The sequence below is a fragment of the Chiroxiphia lanceolata genome, chromosome 3 (assembly GCF_009829145.1).
Source record: "Chiroxiphia lanceolata isolate bChiLan1 chromosome 3, bChiLan1.pri, whole genome shotgun sequence".
NCBI classification, from domain to species: Eukaryota; Metazoa; Chordata; class Aves; order Passeriformes; family Pipridae; genus Chiroxiphia; species Chiroxiphia lanceolata.
In genome coordinates, this window is record NC_045639.1 from 8,216,245 (window position 1) to 8,244,240 (window position 27,996).

At 45.4% G+C, this 27,996-nt stretch overlaps 1 protein-coding gene and 1 long non-coding RNA gene across 3 annotated transcripts in view; both read left to right on the top strand.

The window, feature by feature from the left end:
- Positions 1–27,243, top strand: LOC116784430. 2 transcript variants are annotated; one of them, XR_004356072.1, is made up of 5 exons: positions 1–255; positions 742–1,194; positions 1,310–1,408; positions 18,929–18,990; positions 25,739–27,243. It is a non-coding gene; the product is annotated as an uncharacterized LOC116784430 (long non-coding RNA). The 2 variants fall into 2 exon arrangements; XR_004356071.1 differs by having other exon boundaries at positions 1–1,194.
- Positions 27,242–27,996, top strand: part of LOC116784429 (cystatin-like) — a 2,580-nt gene continuing 1,825 nt past the window's right edge. The window contains exon 1 of the mRNA XM_032683038.1: positions 27,242–27,744. Within this exon, the coding sequence (XP_032538929.1) occupies positions 27,511–27,744 (234 nt within the window). The 5' untranslated portion in view covers positions 27,242–27,510. The remainder of the gene's footprint in view (positions 27,745–27,996) is intronic.

The window sequence follows — 27,996 nt, forward strand, 5'->3', positions numbered from 1 at the left end:
GTAACTGCAATGAGGTCTCCCCTCAGTCTCCTCCAGGCTGAACAGACCAAGTGACGTCAGCCGCTCTTCACATGGCTTCCTCTCAAGGCCCTTCACCATCTCCATTGCCCTCCTTTGGACTCTAATAATATCTTTCTTACATTGCAGTGACCAAAACTGCACACAACTCCTGGACAGTGCTTCCCCTGTCAGATTGCCCATCACACAAGTCTTACTCCCAAGATACGATGCTTTGCTGTTGCCGTGCTCAAAAAGGTACTTCTGACCTTCTCTCTAGCTCCAGGGGCCTCAGCTGTGGGCAGGCAGTTCATTTACCCTCCTCTCCTGGATCCCACCTGACTCAGTCCCAGATTCAGCCTCACACTGGCTCAGGGTGGAGGTGGCCCTGCAGCTGTGAGCTGCCCCGCTGGGGAGGCCAGGCCCTGGGGTAGAGCAAGGCTGCCGTTGCCCTCTCCTTGCAGTTTGAGGACATGCCCATCGAACGCAGGTGGAGGAGGGAGCAGAGGGCTGTTGTCCCCTGCCAGACCAGCTGCCTGCTGGTGACTGAAGGCACGGCTCCATCTGGTGGCCTGAAAGGAATTTGTCTGCATGTCTGTCGGAGAGCAGCCCTGACTTTCTCAGACAGATGCAAACTAGTAGTCTCCAACTACTTTTTTCTCCCTTTTTTGTTTTTTCCTCTTCTAAGGCCTTAGGCCCCTCTGTGGCTTTGCCTACCTGCCTGATGTTCTTGTTTCTCCCCAGCTGCTGCGATTACTTCTTACAGAGAGGCTTAAGCTGACAAATGTGTCCAACTCTGGGTCATTCCTGGAGCATGGTACAATTTCTCAGACTGGGAAGAAGCGTTACAGAGCTGCAGAGGGCATTGCCGAAGGACAGATTCTCTGCTATGGCCTGAGATGTGACAGCTCTGCTCCCATTAGACATGTCCTGGATCAGATCAGAGATCTGTCTAGCCTGATATCTTCTTCCTGGCAGGACATGCCTGAGGAAGGATGGACAAAGTCAGCTGGCAGAATCTAGTGTGCAGGCAGGAATGTCTTGAGTTTGGCACTGTGCCTCTATTTTTAATAACCTTCTGTGGATTTCATCCTTTCTGATTTTGACTCATCACCATCTGAGCCCATGAAGACTCCTGGTGTTGCTACACCTTCTGGAGGTGCAGCTGGATGGGAGACCTCTGCCCTGGGCTAGGAGGTATAAACAGCTGTCCAAGGTTGCATGGACACAGTTCATCTGCGTGCTAGGGCTGCAAGTCAGAGCACTTGCCAGAAAGGATTGGTGATATTTCACTGTTGCCTCTCTTTTCCAGGTCCCTTGGAAGGGCCAGATATGCCAGATGTATCCAGACTGTGAATCTGCTGTTCTTGAGACAGGAGCAGTGGCACACAACTGAGAACCAGGTGTCAAGGTGGGCCTTAAGGGGAAACCTTGTACATGAGCTCTCTGTATGACATGGAGTGGTTTGGGTCCTCCAGATCCCACGAGACTCCAAACTGTTTGAGGGCTACGGGACACTTAATCTTGACTGTTGCCTAAGAAGGCAGTGCCAAAAATCAGGTAGGGAAAAGTGGAGGCCTCTTGTTTTGTGAAAATCATGGCAGTCCAAGCTCTTTTTAACCCAAAATCTGTTGTTTTTTTGGCTGGGTTTTGCTTCTGTTTTGGCATTTTGTGAAACCTGGATGATGAGGATTGAGGTGTTTCTCCCCTGGGCTGGCAGATTACACAGATGCTAGCATTTCTCCAAGCAGACCAATTTCATGCATTTCCCTTTGATTTTGCTGTTGGCTTCTCATGAGACATCCCATCAGCTTTCCTGTTGTCTCATTAGGAACTCAGATTCCCATAGCAGTACTGTCCCCCGTTTACTTTGAGCTGGAGCCACAGCAGCCCCTAAAAAACCACTTATTTGGCTGTTTGCTGTGGATTTTGTCTTTAGTCAAATACAGGTACCTCCTGGCCTCTGAATGTGTGTCCCAGCACAGCTTGCATGCCTGGGCTGGAGAAAGGGATGCAGGGTCATGAGCAAGAGCTTGTGAGCTAGGAGTTGTGTCGGGCTTTGAAACAGGCACCCCTGCACTAGAAATCACGGTGTCCATTGTTTAGGTCTGACTGCTCTCAGTGCCCTAGGAGAGGGCAGCATGGGACTGTTTTCCTGTTACCTCTTGAGACTTCCACATGAGCAGAGAAAAGTATGGGGCCACTGAAAGTCCATCTTTGCAGATTCACGTTTTGCCACCAGAGAGCTCCCATTCTCTACACCAACGTAAGGAAATAGACCAACACGGCAAAAAAGTCCCTCAGTCTCCACTACATCCCAGCTCTTGTAGTATTGACTGGACTCTGGTGCTTGCTCTGCCTTAAAAAAAAAATATTTTTTTAGTGTTTGGATGAGTTTTGCCCCTTCATTGCAGACTTCTTAGAAGAGGGAGAGAGAGGCTGGGAATATTGATGCTGCCTAATGAGAGAAAACACAGTGAGCAGGTGGAAAGCTGATAGCAGCAGTGCATTTTTTCTCACTCTGGTGATTTTGGACAGTCTTGCTGATAGAATAGCAGCACTTGAGAGGGTCTGCCTGCAGCACACCCCCACTGCTAGTTGACCTACAGAAGACTGTGGCACTTGAGCTTCTGGAAAGAGTGTTGGCACATCCAGTAAGTTTAGTTTTGTGCTAATTCGGGTTTGTAATCACCAGTGATACCACTTTTTCTGTTTGATTGCAGGGTTGAAGCATTTACTCCCCCAGACAATGTAATTCTGGCTTTTTCCATCCATTCTCCTCCCTTCCAGTGCCTAGTTTCTTTCCTGCTCTTACCTGGCATTTTTGCAAACACATATTTCATCCTCCCACATTTCTGCTTTGCTGACGAGAAAAGTCTTTCACACCTGGAGGAAAAGATAATTGGTATAGTTCATTCAATATGTGAAACTCATAACTGAAAAATTAGTAGTCTGAACACTATCGTGAGTTTGGAAAAATGACTGCATTCCATTTTTTGAAGCTGATGTGATTGATGTCTTGCTTTCTGTCATGGGTTTACTTGTTCTAAAAAAAACAAACGGGAATTTTTCTTTCCCCTGCTGCATGTGGGGGAGGGATGTTGAATGGAGAGGACAGTTTTCTGCCTTGGGTGATTATCTACACAAAGGAGCTGGCTGGCAGAACTACATTCCAGCCTGATAGCCCTCTCTGGGGCTGGGTAGGGGGTGGGGAGTTTTTCTCCCCTCCTCTCCTTGGAAAGCAGCGCTTCACTTTGTGCCTTGATGGGAGCAAGGTGTGTTGATAAAGCTTGGAGGCCGTTTTGCTCTCGACCTGGTCATGTCTGTTCTCCGGCCTCGGTTTGTCTACGGTCTGCTCTCTTGCCAGCCGAATCTGCTCAGATTTCATCGTAGAGTTTGTGCCCACCGACGAACAAAGGGGGAGTCCTGTCTACAGCCAGCCGCAGACAGCGTTAGTTTGGTGGGAAAGAAACTGCGTTTCTTTCCCCTTTCTTCCCCTTCCCCTCCTTGGTGGGGGCGGAGATCTCCATTTCGGCTTCTCCCGTGATCCGGGGCCTCCACGCGGCAAGCACCAGTGATCCAACAGCGCCCCCTGCAGGCCACCACAGAGCACTGCAGGCATTGTACCTCCAGTGATCCAACAGCGCCCCCTGCCAACCGTGTTTAGAATTGCGCTAGAGGATAGAAGTATCAGACTGTCTCCTTTTTGAAGGGGATTTTCTGGATACAGAATTATTACTTAGTTGTTTTTGTGTTCTGTTACTGTTTTTGCCAATATACATATATCCTTTAATAAAGGGTTGTTATTTCTTCCTTTTTCCATACTTCCTGGGTTGGAGCCTCTTAATTTTGGCTTTACAATTGCTGAGAGAGAAGAGTTTGGTCTACCTCATAACTCATCCTCCTTAGCAAAACACTCCAGTCTCTTTAAACTGAGACACTTTCCTTCTGCGTCTTTCCTCCCAGCCCGTTACCCATGCTGAGAGTGTGAGGAAGCCCTGGCTCACCTGGAGCTTGTGAGACATTGGCCAAGGAGCAGTGGCCACCCCCATGGCATCTTGGCAGAGATGAATGAGCAAACTAATGCCCTCAGCTCCTGGCTCCAGCAGAGGTTGAAGGGTCCATCCTTGCAACTGCTCTCAGTTTGCTCCATCTCCTCCATTTTTGTTTAGACACCCCTTTTCTGTGGTGCCCTGTGCCTGACAGAAATCTGAAAGGAACTGAGGGCTGAGGAGAATAAAGCACTAGAATTCACAACAGTCACAGCTCATCAGATCTACTCTCCCTTGTCCTGTGTTAGAACCTCTTCAACAAAGGACCTGGCTGCCAACAGTAGCAAACGTACCTCAAAAAAGCAGCAGTAGCTGTATATTTACAACAGCCCTTTCCTCTAGAGCCTCCAACCAGTGGATGTAAGCTGTGTGACTATGCCCCAAAGACTGGTTCCTTCCTCTCTTTGCTTTGCTGGCTGGAGATGATGAGTGAGGGCCACACTTGGCTGTAGCCAAGAGAAAATCCACAGCTCAGTGCTGTGGGAATTTTTATTGCAACTTACTGTGCTCTGAAAATTGTCTGGTGCAAACCTAGGCTTGTTTTTCTCTGTTCCTTTTGCTTCTTGCTTGGAGTCCTGCAGGTTGTCTTGGGAGGTGGGTTGCCTGCAAGTTTCATTATGCTGACCACTGATGGGCAGTCATAATGCAGGGGAAGTGGGGCCAGAGGTAATCAGAAAAGCTTGGTTAGTCTAGAAAGCGTGATGTTCAAGGGAAGATGGAGGGAACTGGAAGGTTGTTTAATTCAAGGAAGAGAGGACTTCAGAGGTTATAACAATCTCCAAAAATATGTGAAATCAGCTGTGGAAGAATAATGTGTTTTTGTGTTCCTGCTAGCTCTTAGTATTAGATCATAGCAAGGGACATCAGAGTTTGAAATCAGAAAAATGTTTCCAAGGATGAGGATAGCAAACCAGAAGACCAAGTTCCTTGGGAAAGAAATTAGTGTCCTTTCTTAGAGATTCTTAAAAAGCAGCATCAAAAATGGTGTAACTCCTATCCATGTCCTCAGCTGGTCTGTCAGAGCAAAGGACGTTCTCAGCAAATGTTCCTGTAGTATACAAAGAGAAGAGTTGAAGCACACCTCAAGAGACTCGCCAGGCAAGATTTTTCTCCAGGAAACCAAGGACACAGCTCTGGCACTTTTCAGTTTGATATGGCTTCTTTCTGATTTTGGTTGGAGTTAGCTGTCTGGAAATACTATCCTAGTCCTGGAGACAAGCCTGTTCTGCAACACAGAATCTGGTTGCAGATTCACCCTTTTCTGGTCATGGCCATCTCTGGCTGCACAGGGCAGTAGCATTACATCAAGCAGGATCTCCCCAAGCTAGAAATAGAAAATTGTTGCAGTCTTAAGTACAGCTTGGCCATGTATGTCCCTGTTTGAAATAAGAGACTGCAGCAGCTCTAGGGAGTTTGTAGGAGGCCCCCAGGGTATTGTTTTTTTCTTGGGAGTGCTGGGTTAGGCAGGATTGCCAAGCAAGGCAGAAGCTTTGTGCTGTCTGACATGCTGTGAGCTCCGTCTTGCTGAAAATCAAACCAGTTGAACTGAACAGCCACCTCAGAGACAGACATCATCTGCAAAACACTACCTCTTGGTGAGCTCCCTGCTCTGGGTGCAGAACCTGATTCTCACTCCGGCATGCGGGAATTTTAAGTGGAGTGTGAACTCATGCTGGTGCCAAATGAAGTGTCCTCTCTTTCTCCTGAACCATGTAAGGGCTCTTTAACATTAATGATTTGTCTTCAGTGCTGCAGCAACTGTGAAATGAGTTCCACTTTTAGCTGAAATAGGCTGCATTTTGACTGAAGAATTTTTCCTCTCCAGATTTTCACTAGAAATTTATATCTAAAGAATGTATATCTTGTATATCATTGACCATCAGAACAGCTTCTTAGCCTGAAGGAATCCTGATTTGCAATACAACTGCGTCACAGGACCAAAACTCTGGGTGGAGAAGGCATGTCCTGGAAAGCTGTCTAACCTGTGAGGGTGCATCAAAGCAGCAAGACTCCTGCAATAGTAAACCTAGCGCAGGTCAGGGGAAATGTTTCGAGACAGGGTAAATTTGGGGACATATATTGGAAGACCAGCATATGCTGGCATGATCTGTGTGTGAATATCCACAGGCAAAAAAGCCAGGGCTCTCCTAGAGTGGAAGAACTTGCTTCATCATTTATTTACACACTCTTAACACTTGCATTTTCATGAGGCTTAGATATCTCATGTATTTGCCAGAACAAACACAGGAGGGGACTCTTCTAAGCTCTTGATAGAATAATTAAGGAGCTTTATGTCTACTTGTGATTTTCCACTTTCTTGAGTTTACTTTGAAATGTGAATATAAAATCTGGCACTATGTGAATTTGTGATGGTCTTGGGAGCGCTGCTTCTCCATAAAACAATGTCTTGATCCTATCCAAGCACAGATGTTTATCTGTGACAGCTGTAGTATCAATGATATATGCTTGTTGTTGAGCTATCCAAGTCATGCTTTAATGGAAATTCTTTAAAGAAGTTGCAAATAGTTCATTTTAGTAGACTGATTCAGCAAACATTGCGTAAACTCTTTGGAATAGAGTCTGAATTACACAAATAAGAGAGTTATGTGTGAAGGTGAAATGGAAAGCATTATTTTTTTATGGCATATTGCAGTGGCTACCAAGCCTTGTGGTTTTGTCAGCAGTCTCAGGATGTTGTATATTTTTTTTTCTTAAAATCCCAGCTGCTGGAAGGAAGATATTGAATAAGAATCTCCATTTTATCATTTAAAAAAAGTAAGTTTCTAACCTTCATGATTGCATAGAAAAGCTTGAAAACATGAGCTGAATGTTCCAGATAGGATGTTGAAATCAAAACCAAACACAATGGAAACTTTGTTCATAGCTTTATACTCCAGACAGCAAGTAAACAGGCTTAGATTGGCTTAGAAATTTTGCAGTTTGGAAATGTATCAATCTCTGACTTTTGGAATCTGACTGCTGGCATGACGGCACATGTGATTTTGGAATCAGAATTTAGGCTCTTTTGTTAGACTAGATTGACAAATTTATAAATTTATAAAATGTAAATATTTCTGCCAAATAAAAGATTTTTTAAAAAGTATTTCTCTGGTGAGAACACTTCTTTTTTAAAACTTTCTTCAACATTGCTTGAGTCCCATTTTGTCTCTTGTTTTGTTTCTCAACTAATCTTGTTCTGCTCTGATTTGAGAATTCCATCTTGAATCTCTTTTGGTTCATGCTTCTCGACTTTAAGATTTCTGTCTGGAGATTTCCATTTGGTTAGGTTTTGATGTTGACCACAGATTTGGTGTTATCTTCCCTTCCTCATTTTGGCTGTTTCATCCTGTTCTTTGCTTTTCAGCTTTGTTTTGAGCTAGTGCTGTAAAATTCCACCTTGGGTGATGGGTGATGTTCTACCTGGACATTGCCTTTTGTCATCTCAGTGCGTGATGTTTCCAAGTGGCTCAGTGCAGATACTCAAAGTCACATTCGAGCTCATCTTCTTGTGACTGGGGGAGTTGTTGGCTTGTTTTGTTTTTCCAGAGGAGCTGAATGAATTTTTCACGAAAGACATGCACGATGCAGGAATTCATGGAGAGGGAATTCTGATTTTCCAAGCAGAACTAGCCCTGAGGGTCTGTAGTGGCCAACTTCGTGGCTGTGCTGTTAGTGAAGTTGTTGGGTGCTGTGAGAGAAGTTGGAAGATGAAAAACAAAGAGCTCCTTCTCTCTCCTATACCCCATTGTGTGAATGGTGACTGTGTAACTTCATCCATGCTGCAGCCTTCAGATAAGCTTGTTCTTGCATTCTGCTTCTGGAGCTCATAGGCAAATTGAAGCTCAGACTTTGCCTTAGCCCAAACTGTGGCACCTTCTGAAAGCTGGAAGACAGATGTCTAAACACACTTTCTGTGGGCCTAAGATCTTGTTCTTAGGAGCTGGAAAAATTGGGCAGGGTCCATCCACAGCAGTGAACCTGAACTTAGTCCCTACATCATGAATATTTAGAGGTCAAGCTACCAGCCAGCAAATGAGAACAGAAACCCTGTTGTATCCCAGGCCTTAAGCCTGCCCTTTGACTTGCAGAAGAGTTCCCTTTCCTGCCTCTAGGCTTTATATTGTGAACTGTATTCCACATTTGCAGAATGAAAATAAACAGCCTGCAAAACCCTGGTTATTGGAGTCTGAAGGGTCAGGAGTGGGATGAGTATGACCTACACAGGAAGCTCACAGCAGGAGAATTTTGTTGGGGAAGTCCTGGTCCAGAGAAAGTTAGGAACCAGCATACAGTACTGTCCCAGGCTGTCAGCCCATCTGAAGAGGATCCTGAAGTATATATGACAGCTGTGGGTGCATGAATCAAATGATGGTGTGAAGTTAAGTTTGTTTCTGTACAGACCAACTGCAGGTGAAATTGTTTCTTTGGAGGCAGTACAACTAGCAGCTCTTATCCAAAGAGAGTCATCCTCTCTAAACCTGTCCTGCACTGTTTTGGAAAGCATATAGTTTCTGTCCTAGACTGTGGGAGGCAGATTGTTTTTAGGGGAGAAACCACAAGTTAGTACTTCCACACAGGACTGAATTCTGCAACTGTCCCTACAGGCTGCCATCTCTCAGCTTCTCCTATAGCAAGACTCCCAGCATATAGGACCATTTCTTCCCTGGGGAAATTTCATGTAAGTGAAATGATTTTAACCTGGACTTTACATTGTTTAGGATATACAAAGTACTATCCCTAGTGTGATTTTTCTTTTCCAGATGTTTTTTGTTACTTTGTTACTTCACAGAGTAAGATCTGCAGCTCTGAGCATCAAATATATAAGACAGAAGTATCTTAATCATAGTCAGGCTTGGTAGATTTATTTGTCAGAGTCCTTGTCTTCAGAGCCTAAGCATTTGTATCTGTCAGCTTGTAGCTTATCATGTAGTAGACCCCTGGCTGTCCAGGGCTTCGAGGTCACGTGGATAATTAGCAGTCAAGCTCTTACATTCCATCTAATTCATGTCTTTCCCAGTATTATTAACCTCATGTGGCCCTGTTTATGCTGGATGCAAGGCAAGGGCCAATCCATACATTAAGCAATGTACGTCAGGCTGCCGGAAGGTAGGGGCAGGGGTAGCTTTACTCCCATTTTAAACCAACATTCCTTTGAGCCATACCTCAAAGCATGAACTGACTTACCTGTGTTTGCCAGCCTTTAATAAGTGGTGTGTACACACATTTCAGAGGAAGCTGTTGGGTGGTATATAGCGATTAGAAGCACTTGAGCAGGCAGTTAGAGAAAGTTAGAAGTGGCATGGCCAGATCTATAAAGATACTGTGGCACTGCTGGTCTCCGGAGCAACTAGTTTACCCCTTTTCAAAGCACTAATTTCCAAATTGCTACTTAAAATTCCTGAGTGGGAACTTTGTAGAAAGCATGACCTTAGAATGGGGCTGGTGGGACTCAGCATTCTTGCTGGAGCAAGATGCAGTAACAGAATGAGTGAAAAATGCCAGTTTTTATTTTTCATTACAGGCTTTCTCAGCCTCTCCTCAAACTCCAAAGTGTGTTGGAGTTTGACCATCAAAGCCCAAATCCATGAGCTGTAGTAGATCTGAGAGAAGTAGTTCCTGACAGATGTGATGCCTTTGGTCTTTATTTCTACTTCCTTCTCCTCACCCAGCCGGGGTGTCATTGCAAGGTGACTCTGATGTTTCTCACCATTGCTCTTGATATTTGCCAGTGATCGCTGTGCCTGGTTGCTGAGTATGTTTGGGTTTGGCTTGATGGAAGACTCTTACCTGAGTAATGTCTCCTGTGAGATATTTGTTCCCTGTATGGAGTTTGGTTTTTCCTTTTTTTTAAAAAATCAGGTTTGCTGTGTAAGAGCATGCAGGAAATTTGTATTTTGGCCTTGTTCTGTAATATTTGCTTGAAATTGGCTAGTCCTGTAAATATTCTTGAAAGTATCAACAGAGAGCGCAAAGTTCTGTTGTACAGTGTAGTAACACAATTTTTAAGCATTGGATATAAGTGATCTACTAAAATGTCTAGTTTCTTGTTAGAATGTGAATAGGACAGAGCAAATAAAATACAATTCCTAGTTATCAGAGGTGGAAGAGACCCTGACTGTCCATTTTCCTGCCAGCATACAGGATTAGCCTAAGTAAAACTTAATAATAGCTGTTTATCCAGTGTCATGAATTCTATCCCCTCTCCCGGCAAATTTCACATCTGAACAGAATAAACTAGATGTGCCTATTCCTGCAATGGTTGTTGGAAATCTGGATCCAGTGTTTCATTGCATGCTGAAAGGCATGAATTCATTCCAGAATAAACCCAGCATGCATCTACTTTACTTGTGTGCATGTTTGTGCTTCAAACCCTTGTCTGAGTGCCTTAGGGTGCTGCTGCCTTCCTCTCTCTGTGTTACCAGATGTTTTGGGTTTGTGAACAGTTGTTTTTTGGGGCACTGTATCTCTGTCCTAAAGAGCTGAGAGAAAGTTTGTCTGACCTGGGTGTTGAGGAACACACTAGTGCAAATAGCTGGTGTGCACCTGAGGTGCGAGCTGCAGGTTATGTCTGGGATGGGGGGAAATGGCTGGAGCCCTTGGCAAGGGGCTATGACCTGGCACTGACCCTTTCCCTGACAAAGGGCATGGGGCCCTGCGGCGCGGCCGGGGGGTAGCTGGTCACCCAGAGACTCTGCAGGAGCCAGTGAACAGAGACCCCAGACTAAATATCACCACTGGAATGGATGCACAGACTGTAAGGGTACAATATCCAAGGAATTCCTTTGTTGGGGGTCCCTCCCTGGGTGGCACCAGCTCGAGGTGTTTTGGTGTTAAAGGAACTAGTTGTGTGGGACTCTGCTATGGAAAACCTGGGGCTGAGCCGGTGAGGGAACTGACTGTGAGTGTGGTGTGTGATAAGTGGGGCACTGCTGCGAAAGGGCTTTGGTCCCAGCAGTGAAAATCTGAGATGGTAAGAATTTGTCAGAGTGGTCCTGAATGATCAGACAGGAAGGTTTCCTTAACACTGGGAATCTGATAAGAGCTGCAGAATATTTTTTGAGAGCTACTGAATGGTTTGGTAGGGTGTTTTTACTGCAAAGATGCTCTGGTGAAAAGTAATGATGTATCTTCCCAGTATAATGCTGGGAAAATTTACATCTATGTCTCCATTCCTTGCCTGGATTGCTTTTTGAAGCCCTAGTTTGCCAGTTTTGTACTGTGAAAAAGGAGAGAAGGTTAACCCTCTGTTTCCTAAGGCTAGGAGATGCCTTCCTGTATACACGTGGCTAAGGTTCTTCATGATGGCTTCACCACCCTTCCTTCCACCTGTCCCCTGCAACCCCTCAGCTGTCTACAAGCTCCTTTTCAGTTCATTAAGCTTAGAGGTTGCCCCTGTACCTCCTGGGCCCAAGAAGTGAGTCCTAACCAGTAGGCTTTGTGCATTGGAAGTTTCAGGCTTTTGAAGCTAGGTGTTGACTTTGTCCTGGGGACAGCAGGTGGGGACTAATTTTGACACTGAAACATCAGGAGGCTGATGATCTGGAAAACTGCATTTTTGGATTGCTATAGATCTGGAGACTGTGTCACCTGGCATGAAGAATTGTGCCTGGATTTCTGCCATAGGATAATCATGTGGGTCCTATGTTCCCTAGTTTTCCAATAGGTGTCAAGGAGACACTTGGAAAACACTGGCCTTGGCACAGCTGCAGACTGAACTGTGGTTGTGGGGGTTTGCAAGCAATGTGACCTCATCCGTGACCCCAGATGCCTTTACAAAATCTGGCATATCCCTGTACTATCTCCTCTTCTGTGCCTGGTTCATCTTGACTCCTCTGTACTTGGCATTAGGGATACTGTGTTGCAAAAATATGTCAATGGAGAACATTTCTGCACTTCCTCGTAGTCATGCCTCAAGTCAGGGTGTGGCTGGTTACCAGACCTGGTTTGTGTTTATTGCTGCAGATCCAGTGCTTGCTTTGAGCCTTGGTTGATGCCACACTCTTCACTGTGGACTTGCAGCTCCATATAAATAAGAGGCCTCTCTGGGACTGTCTGTGGAGTGGGCTTCCTCTGCCTGATCCCAGGCAGTGTGCTGAGCTTGACTGAGCCACAGGGCTTACATGTTATATTGTAAGTGGTGGCTTGCAACAGCTAGGAGGATTGTCTGATTGCTAGGGTGGGCAAGAAGGGAAAGAAGGGAATTTCCTGGCCATGCTGTGAATTTTAGAGAAAAGATACATATGTGGGTTTGGGGGAAGGAAGGATGACAGACTTCATTCAGCGGCACTTGGGCAGTGGAGTTCCAAGGAGTGCTCCCTTGTCATGCAGTCAGAGGAAGAGTAGGATTGATACCCCAGCACTGGGGTGAACAGATTTAAGGCAGGGACTGAACTGGGAGGTTGGCCAGTGTGTTTTCATGGCAAGGGAAAGGGGGAAAGGAGGGACTTGCCAGCTTATGTGGAGTATGTGTATCTGCAAACAGATGTGAGGTGTCTGCAAAGTTTTACAGACTGGACTGGTCCTATAGGCTTCACAGAGAAGCCAAAGAGTAAAAGAGATTAAATATATGTGTGGTTCTGTGCACACCCTTGCATCTTTTTTTTTACTGAAAGGGCAGTGCTCCTACATATGAAGCACAGAGCTTGTGCTAGGTATTACTTTGTTTGAGGGGCTTAGCAGGTTTTGCTGTCTGTCATAAGGATGGTGGCTGGATTTGGACTATGTTCTTGAAGGGCCTTATCATCCTTTGCAAGGTAATATTTCAGAATACTTTATGCCCCCTTGGAAGTTACCACTGTTGGTGTCTGTGCTTTTTGGTGTCATTTTGCTGGATAATTACTGGCACTGCCTGCCTCTGAGCATTCAATATATACAGCTACAATTTAATTTTTCCCTCTGAAAACTTCCACTGGGAAAATCGGTGTGGTTGGGCAGGTGTGTCAATTTAGCTGTGTCAGTCTTCATGGGATGCATTCTCTACAAAATAGGCAAAACTGTAATTGCAGCTAAAGCCTCTTATTTCTTCTGTTTAATTGTGTATGACTGGTAGCAAGGATGTCAATGAAAAAAACAGCAAAGCTCTTTTAAAATTGGTATTAATGAGAATAGACATATGGGAAGAGATACATGAGCACTGCTTCCAGCCTAAAAGCAGCAGCTGCAGAATCAAGCACTATTTGTTTATCAAGACTGTGGTACATCCAAGAGGAAAAAATGCATGAGGCTGGGATTCAGTGGTTGGGTCCCAGGTCTCAGCCCTGCTAATGGTTGCCTGAGAGCCCTATGTAAATGAATTTCTTTCTTCCCGGCCTGGGACTCTTCTGTGGTCCTGAGACAAACTGTTTGCTTACTTCTACTTGGGTTTTTTCTTTCCAGAATCTCTAATCTCAACTGTTTGGTGACTGCATGACTCCTAAACTAGCAGGACACTTTTACCATTCAAATTCAGCAGCGTGGGCTTCACAACAGAGGATGGCTTGTTGAGGGGACTGGTTGGACTGTTCTCTTGAGCATGAGTAAGAGGGTTTTAGAGAAAGTGCCTTTCATGTGGGGTCAGGATCAGAGAGGACTGCAGAGGCCTCTTCTGCAGTGAGATCTCCCTTCCTTGCTGCCACAGGCTTCGACTCACCCCAGCAATGAGTCACATGGTGACTAAGCTGGTTAAGCCCAGGCAAAGAAGGGAAAACAGCAAGGGATCAGAGATGGAGGAATCTCTGGACCTGCCTGATCCCCAGGCTGGAGTCAGAAGGGGAGCAAAACAGGGGCAGCTTAGAGGTCTCCCATGATTCTTTGGCCACTTTCTCAGCCTCCTCTTTTCTGTGGATTCCCTGCAAACCCAGCTTCTGTCTCATGCAAAGGGCTGTGCTTTCCCTGGTATTGTTTCTCTCACAGTGAAAACCCTTGTGCTCTTTCTTCCCCATATCCTCTGCTAGGGAATGTCCAGTTGCACAGACACTATGTCTTAAGGAGACTGATTCACTGATCATCCACATCATTTCACCCGCCCTTGACATGAAGTTCCCTCACCCACTTGGCTATGCAAACCCCCTTAGAAGGGCCCCACTTCATGATGGCCCCACTTCATCATGTTCATGATGAAGCAGATGGGGTTTCTAAGCAGCTTAAGATGTCTCTTTAAGGACTTGTAGATGCAGGTGTTAGAGCCCTTGGGTTTCAGGCAGCTGAGGTATTGTGTAGATGTTCTCTGCATGTTTTCTGCTATAAATTCTATCACTGTCTGCAACCTTCTTTTTCTCTCCTAAAGCACCTGCAAACTAGCATTCATAATAGGAAAGGTAAGACTATTTTTGTTTCCCCAGTGATCCTGGAAACTAGGGCCCTAGCAGGTGCCTTCATCTAGCTGCGGGGAGAGAGCAGGTGGTTTTCACCTGAATTAGAACAGCCTTTAATCTTGTTCAAGGCTGTGTAAGTGAAGGGGTGAATTATATCCAAACCTGAGACTGCTGAGCTGTCCTTGAAATATTGGACCATTTTACAGCCAAAATCCTTTGGGGTGGGGGACGCTTGCATTTTTGACGTTATTGAAGTGGACATTGTTAATTACATGTGAGGTTGGATTACTGTATGGCATGCAGTGAGTTCTTAAAATTAATCAATCAGAAGTAGATGAAATACACCTTTTGCTTTATTAACAATGACCTCCTGGAGGGACTTTCCCCTGTGGTTGAAAGGAAATATGCTGAGGGAAGAAATAAATAAATAATAATGTGATTAAATGAGATGTATTAAGGCATGGATTCCATCTCTCTCTCCTGATTCTGGGCCTTGATTCAAATCTGATTCAATGTACTCAACTACGTTGTGTGTTGTTGGACAATAGCCTTGCTTGTGCTGGTTTTACAAGCCGTGGGTTGTACTAGAAGTTCAGTTGAGAACCATATTGACAGCTCCCCACATTCACACTTTACTTCTTCAGGAAGGATCTGAGTTTCAAGACAGATGTAGAAAGATCATTCAGGAAAGATCTTCACCCAGCATATGCTGACTTCAGTCCTGTGAACTGCAAATGATTTCTGGTATTGTGGCACTTAAGCACTGAACTCCTTGCAAATGCGCCAGCATAGAAGCAAGCAGCTCTTACCATGCAGAGCTTCAACTTATTGTATAGCAAGAACTGGACACATTGGCAATCAGTTGAAAAACATGGTTTTAATGCACTATCTTCCTGTCCACTGCTCTAGTTTCTCATCAAACCAAAGTTTTATTCTGGAATTTGAAGGAAAAAGACAAGGTAGCTTTGTGAGTGGTTTAGATGAATAGAATTTTGTCATGGAAAGCCAGCAAAGGGTTCAGGAGACATGTCCTCATATTTGACAGTAAGGATAGCTAAGATATTATTCCTGACTGTTGTTCGCATCAAGAAAGCATTACCCCATGTGAGAGAATGACAGAGTGACAGCTATGTGGTTGCCTGTGTGTTTTCAAGTTCAGAATTGAAGTGCTGGACTGTAAACCCTCCAGGCTTCTTCCTTTGTACCCACTCGGCACAGTGGGACTTCTGCTTTGCTCAGCACAGCAGGACTTCTAGGTAGATAAAGCTGCTTGATGCTGAAGTGGCTGTGGCATACTTGTAATGACTGCCTCAAGGCATGCTTAGCTGCTTTCCATTTTCCTAGTGAAGTGCAGCCATGGTAATCAGGCCTTTTTGTTGTTGAGTGATTTCCTACTAGGCAAAAAACTAATCAGCTAGGGTCCTGGAGTTTAACTGTAAGTATCTAAGAGCCCAATGGAATACTTAAACCTGACACAAAATTATTCAGAATAACTGGAAAGAAAATACCAAGTGTCAATGTATTTTATTAATTCCACGTCCAGCTGCCCAACTTCTCTTTATTCTGTCCTCTGATTTTCAGGCCCCTAGCACTAGAAAAGAGGAAGGGTTGAATGCACAATGCCAATGCATTTTCCAAGTGAGACTGCCTACCTGATTAAAGAGTAACGCTCAAAGAGCTGAGAGGCATTTTGGCCTTTAAAAATCTCTCAAGAATACAAGATCATGCATAATTTCTATTCCCCTTGCTGCTCTCACTCAGGTAGTGCTTTGTTTATTGGAGAGGTGTGTCTGTGTGTGTTCATATGGGCATGTTTTTTTTATTTTACTCAGTCTAGTAAGAAATGTATGTTGCATAATAAATATCTCTTGCATAATAAATATCTCTAAGTATTACATGTTGCTGCTGGGCTGGTGCAGTGATGTATCATCACAGCCTTGCTAACCCTTAAGGATTTTGTTTCCCTTCAGACATCTCACAATAATTTGCAGGTTCCAGCCCTTGGGATTCACATGAACATATGCAAACCATGCTATTTGTTACACTGCATTTGGCGCTGGCTGCCGGTTTGACAGAGGAAAACTGGGAAATCTAACCCTGCTTTATGATTGATGTATTTTAAAAGGAATCAGAAAGCAGGTTAAAAAAGCATTTAAGAGTGTATCAGTTTTGAGATATTTCAAAGGTAATCTCTTACCTTTAGGAAGCGTGACTATTTTTCAATATCTGAGGTTTGCTATCTCATTACTCAGCGACAGCAAAAGCTGTTGTCCCTCCTGCAGGCTCTGGTTTCCGTCCTGAGTGCCATGCAGAGATTAGAGCTCTGCTGGCTGGCTTTCAAGCCCTGCAGGAACCAGCTAAATGCAGTTATCTTTAGGTAAATGCAGATAGCAGGCCCAAAGTGGAGGTACTCAGATAATGTGCAAGAGGCTGCCACTATGGAGATTTTTCTGGGAAGTGCAACCAAACTCTGAAACTATGTTCAGAGAATAGCTCTGTGTACATGTTAGGAATTGTCAAAGTGGAGAGCAGGTGACAAAATCTCCCACCCTTTGAGATATTCTTTCCCTTAAGAACACACGGCCCTGAGTTAATTTTCATACAATGAAAACAAACTAACAAACTTGGGGACATGGCCCACAGCAACACTACCCACTGATGTGAGCCATTATACTTTCACCTGCCACTTCTGGTCCTGTCTTTATGGACAGGAGCCAGATGCAGGCCCCCAGATGGTGTCCAGCGCTCCTGGTCCGACCAGTGACTTCGCAGGAGAGACAGACACTCAGACCTTCTGTCTCCTGCCTTGTTTGGAGACCAGCAGTCTGCCTCTGATGACTTGCTGTCCTCAGACTTTCTTATAAAGGGGGAGAAGAAAGAGATCCCTGACAAAGAAGCTGCAAGAGAGGGGGACACCAATGTACAGAGCACATCACTTGCCTTGTTAAAAGAAGAAGAGGCAGAGCCAGCAGCTTCTCCCTTGGCTGGAGATCCTTGGGATGAGAACTGCTTTAACTCTTTATTTTAGAACTTTACTTCTTTGTATTAGATGTAGTAATGTGATACATTAGATGACCAATAGTAAATAAATTGTATTGAACAGGACTTTCTGGCCTGAGGATATTTTATATTTTAATTTTTACCAGAAGAGCAATTATCAATCTTGCCATTAAAATAATACATATACAGTAAGGATTAATTATGTTGTAAAATAGCCATGGAAATCTACAGAAAGCACCACCATATGAAATATAACAATTTCAATCCAGTTTTATTAAAAAAAAAAATCAGACATGCAATTTCCAACAAAGATTGGATGTTCACAGAATGTCACAGAATATGTGGATTTAGAAGGGATCCAAGGATCATCAAGTCCAATCCTTCGCCCTGCACAGGACCATCCCCAAGAGTTACACCATGTGCCTCAGAGTATTGTCCAAACACTTCTTGAACTCTGTCAGGCTTGGTGCTGTGACCACTTCCCTGGGGAGCCTGTTCCAGCACCCAACCACCCTCTGGGTGAAGACCCTTTTTCTAATATCCAACTTAAACCTCCCCTGACACAAATTCAGGCCATTCCCTTGTGTCCTGTCACTGGTCACCACAGAGAAGAGATCAGTGCCTGCCCTTACCTTTCCCCTCATGAGGAAGTTGTAACTGCAATGAAGTCTCCCCTCAGTTTTCTCTCCTCCAGACTAAACAGACTGAGTGACCTCAGCTACTCTTCACACATCTTCCCCTTAAGGCCCTTCACTATCTCTGTTGCCCTCCTTCAGATGCTCTCTAATAGCTTAATATAATTCTTATATTGCAGTGCCTAAAACTGCACACAATATTCAAGGTGAGGCTGCCCCAATGCAGAGGAGAGCAGGACAATCCTCTCCCTTGACAAGCTGGTGATGCTTTGCTCGATGGTCCCCAGGACATGGTTGGCCCCCTGGCTGCCAGGGCACTGCTGACTCATATTCAACTTGCTGTCAACCAAGACCCCCAGGTCCCTTTCCAAGGCACTGCTTTCCAGCATCTCACTCCCCAGGCTGTACCTACATCCCTGGTTGCCCCATCCCAGTTGCAGAATCTGGCACTTATTGTGCTATAATACTGCTTACTGTGTGGGTGACCATGCACTGGAACAGATTGCCCTCAGAGGTTGTGGAGTCTCCCTTACTGGAGAAATTCAAGACCTGTCTGGATGCAATCCTGTGCAATATGCTCTAGGATGACCCTATTTGAGCAGGGAGATTGGACCAGATGACCCACTGGTCCTGTCGAACCTTACCGATTCTGTGATTCTGAACTGGGCTCCATCAACACTATAGCACTGTGGCTGAGCTCTTTAAGAGTGAAAGGCCTGATCCATGCAGCTTTTCCTACAGGAGCTGGACACTTGACTCCCCAATAAATTACAGTGAAACTAAAGCTTCCTTGTCCCTGCTCTGCTGTCATGTTCATAAAAGGCTACTTATTATCCATCTGGGAATCTGAGAAGAGATATGTTCACACAATGTTATTTTTTCCTTCTCATGTTTACAGAATTTAATTATTCCCGCTCAAATTAAGCCAGTGCATTTGATCTGTTTTTTACAGAAGTATGTGTTACATAGATTGCTGGAAGAATGTTGTGCAAGTCTTTGTGGACAGCTCAAAGGGTAAGTGTTGGCCTCCTAGGTGCTGAGACCCATTTTTTGCTATTCTGTCTTCTTAAGATTCCTTTTTAGGGTTCATGCTGGTGACATCAGCTGTGTTGCATGCTGTGATCTGGCTTTCTCTCTCCTTGCTTGCATGACCTGAAAGTTACCAACTGGAGCAAACTGTCTGCCAGACACTGGATATGAAGCAGTCACCTAACTCACACATAACCACACACTTCTTTGAGTAAAAGAAGTGCTCTGAAAGTGAGTTTTCACTTGTGCACTTGAGCTTACTGAAACCTGAAGGATGGCTAGCTATAAATGGGGGATGCAGCATGGCCCATGGATTAACAGTGTATTAATTAAATAATGATTATAGATGCAGTAATCTTATTTATGTATAACATACATACTCTTCTGGAAGGCCCTTTCATGTTTTGGAGTGGCCACGTTTTTTTGCCAAATGTACATGTATAGAGCAGCGAGTGAACAGCTGACAGGGTGAATTTTGGGGTTATTCACAATTTTACTTCCTTCTTGAGGGGAAAAAATCTTAGTGGACTAGTATCCCAGTTTGGTACAGGTGACTGGTTTTGTTTGCAAGCTACCTTGACTTCCAACAATTTCTCTCTTGCAATTGTTATACACAATAAGTATCCCTGCCCCTTTCCCAATGCTTCAGATTCAACAAACACAATGTAGAAAAGAGCTTAAGCCTTTCCTAATGAGAAGCAGGGAGGAATCATGCTGACAAGTCAACCCTTGGGAACAGGCTGTTCTCTTCACTCAGACAGTTCATAGACAAGAGTTTTGCTTCCCCTTCCCCTGCAAAAAAGCCTTAACTAGGCAGAGCTTTCTGCTCTGAAATTTGGAGCAGACAGGAACCATAGCCACTTCAAAACTCAGCACAGAGGTTGTACCTATGTGGGGGTTGTGAAAATATCCAGGCTGTGCACCATTGGTTTGTCTTCCAATGAGAAATCAATGCAGTTACTTGAGAGCACAGCATTTGTCTCTTAAAAAACAAAACAGCAAAACCAAACAATAAAAAACCACCAAACAATAAAAAATCCCCAAACAAAAACAACAACAAAACCCCCCCACCAGAATAAAAGAAAAAAACAAACAGATTGTGTCTCTTTGTGCAGTGCCATGCAATCCAGCATACTCTGGCATCTGGTTTGGCTCTGCTGGAATCGTAGCAGAAGAGCTCACTTCAACTAACAAAAACTCGAGGTTCTGGATGGCCCTTTAATTGTATGTTCTTGCAGAGATTATGGATTTGTAGTTGTGCTCTTGAGCACAATGTGTATGAAGCAGCCTAAATATGTATAGCTAAGCCTAAATATGTATATGTATATGCATACTTAGTGAACACAAATTTGTGCTGTATGCCAGAGCCCTTGCTTGGACTTTGAAGTAAAGAAGTTACGCTACAAGCTGTTGCCAAGGGAGGACAGGAGTGATTCGATTTGTAGAGTGAACAAAAGTGATGTGACCGGTGAACCATCTTCTGGGGATCCTCTTGGGGGAACTCTGCACAGACACCATGCTATTGCAGAGGAAGCTCTTTCTCCTCTGGGCTTTCTGGGACCTGCGAAGCCTTAGAGTATGAGCTCTAATCTTTGCAGGCTTCTCTGTTATACTTTGTTTCTCTGCCATGTGCAGGCTGTGGCCCAAACTTCAAGAAGTATCTTTTGTTATTGTCTGGCTTTTCTTTTACACTAAACTAACTTCTATTGAAACATCTGACCATTTCATTCCTAGTTTAGAGCTTGCTGCTGGAAGAGACAGGAATGAACAATATTCCATAGAATCATAGAATCAGCCAGGTTGGAAGGGACCTCTGAGATCATCAAGTCCATCGCCCTTGATCCAACACCACTGTGGTTACTAGACCATGGCACTAAGTGCCACATCCAGTCTCATCTTAAAAACCTCTGGGGATGGAGAATCCACCACTTCCCTGGGCAGCCCATTCCAATGCCTGATTACCCTCTCTGTAAAGAATTTCTTCCTAATATCTAACCTAAACCTCCCCTGGGAGAGCTTAAGACCATGCCCTCTTGTCTTACTGATAGGTGCCTGGGAGAAGAGACCAACCCCCACCTGGCTACCACCTCCTTTCAGGGAGTTGTAGACAGTGATGAGGTCTCCCCTGAGCCTCCTCTTCTCCAGGCTAAGCAACCCCAGCTCCCTCAGCCTCTCCTCATAGGACTTGTGCTCCAGTCCCTTCACCAACCTTGTTGCTCTTCTCTGGACCTGCTCCAGCACCTCAATATCCTTCCTGAACTAAGGGCCCCAGAACTGGACACAGTACTCGAGGTGTGGCCTCACCAGCACTGAGTACAGGGGAAGAATCACTTCCCTGGTCCTGCTGGCCACAGTGTTCCTGATACAGGCCAGGATGCCATTGGCCTTCTTGGCCACCTGGGCACACTGCTGGCTCGTGTTCAGCTTCCTGTCAATCCAAACTCCCAGGTCCCTTTCTGCCTGACTGCTCTCCAGCCACTCTATGCCCAGCCTGTAGTGCTGCAGGGGGTTGTTGTAGCCAAAGTGCAGGACCCGGCACTTGGCCTTGTTGAACCTCATCCCGCTGGAATCAGCCCAACTCTCCAGTCTGTCCAGGTCCCTCTGCAGACTCCTCCTGCCTTCCAGCTGATCGACACTCCCCCCCAACTTAGTGTCATCTGCAAATTTGCTAATGGTGGACTCAATCCCCTCATCTAAATCAGCAGGCTGCTGGACGGTTACACAGCACACAAACATACGCTTCATTTTAGGCTTATTCTTAGTCATGTGAAGTCACCAGTATTTCTCAGAAGTTAAGCTTAAACATACGCTTTGTGCTTCAGATGGGATCAGAGACCAAGGACAGAACTCATTCTTTTGTCAGCTCTGAACCAAACGATTCCCAGGGAAGAAAAAAACCATCTAGTAAGAACTAACGAATACAAATCTTATGCAGCAAAGTTATTTCTCCTGAAGGCTGAGGCAAACAAATACATAAGAAGAAAGAAGTATACAGAAGAAAAGAGAATAGCCAAATAGAAGCTAATGCAGCAGTCAAAGGCACCAGATTGCATAAAATCTCTGGTGATAATTTTGAATATATGCTATTGCTGTGCCAGCATTTATATTTCTTAGAGTAAAATGGATGCTGGTGCAAAGGGGTTTTTTGCTAACATCCCAAATGCACCAGTACTTCACTTAAATCAGCACTCACTATCAATACAGTGGCTTCATTGCTTCAGTTGCACAGTCTGAGGATAACTGGTTGCTTGCAGTTATTTGAAATGCAGCTTTTCTGCTGTCAGTTACTTTATTTACTGCTTGTATATAAAATAATAATGCCTTCCCTCCTGAGCACAAAGGCAGATTAACATCAGTAATTATTAAGCAGATGTCTGTATGAGAATACCCATTTTTTAGAGGCAGATAATCTTCTGCATTGCTGTAAGGGAAAGGAATTTAAAGCGGGTGATGCTGTCATCCCACAAATGATTTGAGCAGCGTGGGACTCAGCAGAGAGCTGGGTAGCTCCCAGAAGTGCTGTATGCAGAGTGATAATCACTGACCTACTTGAGATCAGTCCTGAGTTGTTTGTCATTTAATTCCTAAAAGTAACAGCCAGTGAGTGAACAGGGCTCAGTGCTACTTGCACTTGCTTTCTGTTCATTTTTTTTTGCTGTTCCCAAGAAATCTTAGGCTGTGCTTTCAAGAGAACTCAACACCTAGACTGAGGACTTGTGTTTCCTGATAGCCCTGTTCCCATGGAATTGCCTGAAAGGTGCACTCAGCACTAAATGCTAAGCTTATTTAGGCAGTCATTGAACTTGAGAGCAGGTTGGGGAGGTGGCGGCGGTTTTACTAATCTGGTTGTACTGCCAGGACTGAAATATGTTTAGAGCAGCCCTTTGGTGCTTTTGAATCCTGTCATGGCACATAGTGTTTTTCAGCTGAACAATTACCTTGCAGTCTATCCAGAAAAGCCACTACTGGCTTTTGGATTGTGGTGAGAGCTTGCCAGCATTTGTACATGCCTATGTACAGGCAGATGTGGCTGCAGTCCTGTTTCACTGGATATTTTCAAATCAGCTGTCTAGCTTTTAGAGGCCACCCTTTTGAAGCTGAGGGCCAAGATAGGGCCCTGGTTTTCCTTGTGTGGACAAGTCATGGCATTGCCTCCATTCCTGTCCTAAAAAAAATGCTTCTCCATATCAGAGCAAGGAGTGGTGGCCATGAGCCTCAAAGGAAGGTAGGTTCCCCGTTTCTCCCACCATCATTGAATAAGCTGATATGGGATGGGTTGTTTCCATAAGCAGAGGACACTCTTCCACAGCAGTGAAATGGCTTTGCCTTTGGTATGGAATCACTCTCAGCCCTGTCTCATAAAATGCTGTCATGCTCAAGGGGCACTTCCTTCGTGAGCCCCTGGGACTCACATGAACATATGCAAACCATGCTATTTGTTACACTGCATTTGGCGCTGGCTGCCGGTTTGACAGAGGAAAACTGGGAAATCTAACCCTGCTTTATGATTGATGTATTTTAAAAGGAATCAGAAAGCAGGTTAAAAAAGCATTTAAGAGTGTATCAGTTTTGAGATATTTCAAAGGTAATCTCTTACCTTTAGGAAGCGTGACTATTTTTCAATATCTGAGGTTTGCTATCTCATTACTCAGCGACAGCAAAAGCTGTTGTCCCTCCTGCAGGCTCTGGTTTCCGTCCTGAGTGCCATGCAGAGATTAGAGCTCTGCTGGCTGGCTTTCAAGCCCTGCAGGAACCAGCTAAATGCAGTTATCTTTAGGTAAATGCAGATAGCAGGCCCAGAGTGGAGGTACTCAGATAATGTGCAAGAGGCTGCCACTATGGAGATTTTTCTGGGAAGTGCAACCAAACTCTGAAACTATGTTCAGAGAATAGCTCTGTGTACATGTTAGGAATTGTCAAAGTGGAGAGCAGGTGACAAAATCTCCCACCCTTTGAGATATTCTTTCCCTTAAGAACACACGGCCCTGAGTTAATTTTCATACGATGAAAACAAACTAACAAACTTGGGGACATGGCCCACAGCAACACTACCCAGTAAAATGTGAGCCATTATACTTTCACCTGCCACTTCTGGTCCTGTCTTTATGGTCTTGATCCTACAAATCTTACTGATGAATTAAATGAGGCATTTTGTCTTTCAGTCTCATGGAGACAGAGCTGCCCATATAACTGTGTAACTGGACACTGGCCTGCCTGGCTGACTGTATTTCACAGGATTTCTGTGCCCATACAGATGGAAAGAGGCTTTGGCTGGAGGCTGCAAAACATTTATTTGAAGGATTTTCTGCAAATAAGCACATATTGTAATGGCTAGACTTTTAAATGCAAAGCTTTCATATTTGAGAAATATATTCTTTGACTGAGACTGATGAAAATGTTACATAATTTATGACTGAGTGCTTGTATGACTTAATAGTCATAAACCCAGCAACAAGCCAGAGACAGTGGAGGAATCCTGCAGCATATCTCTGCAACTCTTCCTACAGGAGTCAGGGACTTGACTCCCCAATAAATTGCATGGAAGGAAGGCTATTGCTTTGTCCCAGCAGAAACTGCTGACTATTTTGCTCAAGGGGCTTTAAGCCTTCAAAATCGGTCCTTTTATGAAACACTTCCCTTCTATTGCCTTGTGTTAGCTTCACAGCGTGGTGGGAGGAGAAGGGAGAACCATATCAGTACCCCACCCTTCACTGCTCTAGGTTCATTTAGCATGATGTAAGGGACTGACCCTGGCATGGATTTGGCTTGCTGTCCCTCAGTTAAGAGAAGTTGAAATAGATGTTTAGTGTTTGATCATTGTTTCCTGGTGTTCCTGTCTCTAACACAGTAATTACTCTTCCTTGAGGGTCATTCAGAATTCAGCTCTGTGAAGAAACTGTTGGTCTTCATTAAAGGACTAGCTGCTTTTTCAAAGATCCTTGACTAATTGTACTTTGAAAAACATGTCACAGTATTATAGACCTTTTGAGGTAGCTACTGAGTAGAGACATATATACTTGGTCCTTCGGATGGTAAAAGAGAGATGAGGGATGTCAAAAGCAAGGACAATGAATGTAGCAGTTATCTGGAGAATGAGTATGCCTGATAACATAAAAAGCTCATCAGTTCTGTGTGAAGCTGAAACATAGACAAAAAGGTAGATACAAATATACTGGATGTTGCACAAATGCTTGAACCAACCACGTAAGGAGACACTAAAACGGTTATAGTGATAGCACACAGTATTACAAACTTCTGCAATGTTATCATGAGTCTCTTGCTGTTTGGTAAATTCCTCAATTACTGTATTCTTTGGTCATCTGGTTATTCAGGAATTTCTGCTTAATATTTTAAAAAAAGCACCTCTGATAGAGTAAGATAGTTGCACCTTTCAAAAACAAAAAGACAAATTGCGGTTTTATTTCATGAACCAGGTGCCTTTCATTCATCAACTGTAGAACATAATTTTTTTGCCAAGCCTTTTTTTCTCATAATTGCTTTGTTTCAAGTCCTGATTTTGTGGGGTTTGGACTGGCAGTAGTCAACAAATGCAGCTTGTTTCTGTTTGGGGTCTGCAGGTGGTCCCTGTTTCGGAGAGGATGATCCCTCTCTTTGCTGAGCCTTTTCCATCCTGTGTGAATAATTATCTGCCTAAGGAGGAGGATGAACCATTTCCTCCCAAAAGATGTCACCACCCCTCACATTACTGAAGAAGTCTCCTCTCCTTCCTCAGTTTTTTCAGCTGGAGTGCCTTTATGTCATCAGTTATTCATTGGACCAGTGACAGACTGGCATGTGAGAAGAAACTGAAGCCCTGGGTTTCTGAGACAGAACAGGGCTGGCTGAAGAGGCATGCTGTGGCATTGAAGCAGGTGAGGGAGAACACAACTGTGTCATCCTGTACCTTGTACAATGTCCCCTTGCAGAAATTACTATGCGATCACTAGGACTGTACTGAGAGCTGACTTGCTGCCTGCCACTGTGAGTTTAAACCACACTTAACTCCAGTAAGCTGATCCAAGCAGAGCTAAGGCTTTGCTTGCTTGTTTGCCTGTAAAGTCAAAACTCTCTGAATCCCCAGGGCACTGTTTTTCCCTCTCACGGTGCTTCCCTTGTGTGATTGTGTGAGGCACAGATTCCTCCATGAGCTGTGTGGGGCTGGTGAGCACCTCTAGAGGCTAGGAGCCGGGGCACTGCTCCCAGCAGTGGAGGCCTGAGCTCGCAGGGCCAGCAGAAGGCAGTGCAAAGAGACCTGGCAGGTGACTGATTTAGATCAGAGCGGGCTGTTCCTGCTGGCAGCAGTCACTGACAGTGCAAAAGAGAGCCTTCGCCTCTAAAGACACTAGGCAAGCTCTAACCTTGAGTTTTAAACTGCTCCAGTCTAGGTCCAAGGTCCATTAAGAAAAAGATAAATGGAGACAGACTGCTGTAGCTGCTAGCAGCTCTGGCTCACTTTCCAGTACATGTCCTGGTTCCCTCTCTGGCACTTTGAGCAGCTTTGAGAAGCCTGGTCTAGTGGAAGGTGTCCCTGTCCAAGGCAGGGGGGTTGGAACGAGATGATCTTTGAGGTCCCTTTCAACCCAAGCCAGTCTGTGATTCTTTCTCTAGCTATAAAAACGACCCCAATGCCCTGTCCCCACTGAATTAGTCACACAGCTTGTTGGCAACTGCAGGGATTTTTCCAAGGGTCGCTCATGTTGGATACTGCGGCCCTGCTGGGTATTGCTGGCATGCAGGCAGCCTTTCCAGTCAGCACACCAGCCCCTTCCATTACAAGGCATGCTGCGAATATTCATGTGCAAAACCTCACCCTCTCTCAGCCTAACAACTCCTTGAGGCCTTGAATCTCACCGGAGCTATCTCCCTCGTTCTATATGAGGCCTCATCTTTCCAAACGTTGGGTTCCTGACGGGATGGGGGAGATTGGCTGGTGTTCATGAGAGCCGACAGGAGGCGAAACGACCCATTTGGGAAGCCGCCTCTCCTCTGACGGCCCCGGAGTGTAGATGAGGCAAAACCAGTGCTGCGGAGGCAGAGGCAGGAAATGACACACGGTGTTTTGTGCTGGGAGCCACACCAGCAGCTTAAAATGCCCTATGTTTTTTATTTTCCCTCCACAGTAGAGGGAAATAAGTGCAAGAATAACCCAGGAGGAGGCAGATCCTGGAAAAAGTCTCCAACTTCCGATGCCCGTGCGGGAAACCACCCTTCTTCCCCCCGCTCCCCCTCTTCCGCCTCCGCCTCTTCCGCCTCCGCCTCTGCCCCCTCATCCTCTGCCCCCTCATCCTCATCCTCATCCTCATCCTCATCCTCATCCCCCTCCCCCTCCCCCTCCCCCTCCCCCTCCCGGGGAGGTCCTCGAGCAGCGCCCCCGGCGCCGGAGGCTCCGGACTAGGGAGGAGGGGGCCGAGGCCCGGCCCAAAATAGACCGCCCCGGCTCGGCCCGCCCCTCCCCGGCGGCTTTAAAACGTCGGTGGCCGTAAGAGGCCGGCAGAGCGCGTAGCCATGGCGGGGGCGACTGGGTGTCTGGCCTTGTTGGTCGTGGCCCTGTTCTCCGCCGGCGTTGTGCGGGCCGGCGAATACCGCCCAGGGCTCGTGGGGGCCCCAGAGGTCATTGACAACCCTGAGAACGACGAGGGGCTGCAGCGGGCCTTGCAGTTCGCCATGACGGCGTACAACAGGGCCAGCAACGACATGTACTCCAGCCGGGTGGTGCGGGTCATCAGCGCCAAGAGGCAGGTGAGCGGCGGGGGGAAGGGCTGGCACCGTCCGGAGGGCACCTAGGAATGGTGCCTGTGGGATTCCTTTGGAGACAGGGCAGGCCCCGTGCCCGAAGGCGTCTGCAAGTTGTTCGATTTTTTTTCCCCACGAAAGGTGAATAAAAGCCCTTTTTTATATAGCTTGGTTCCTCTGAATGACCTTGAGTGCTGTGTATTATCGAAGAAGCCAGTGGCCTCCCTGTGTTGCTGATGAGTTAACACGGGTCTGTTT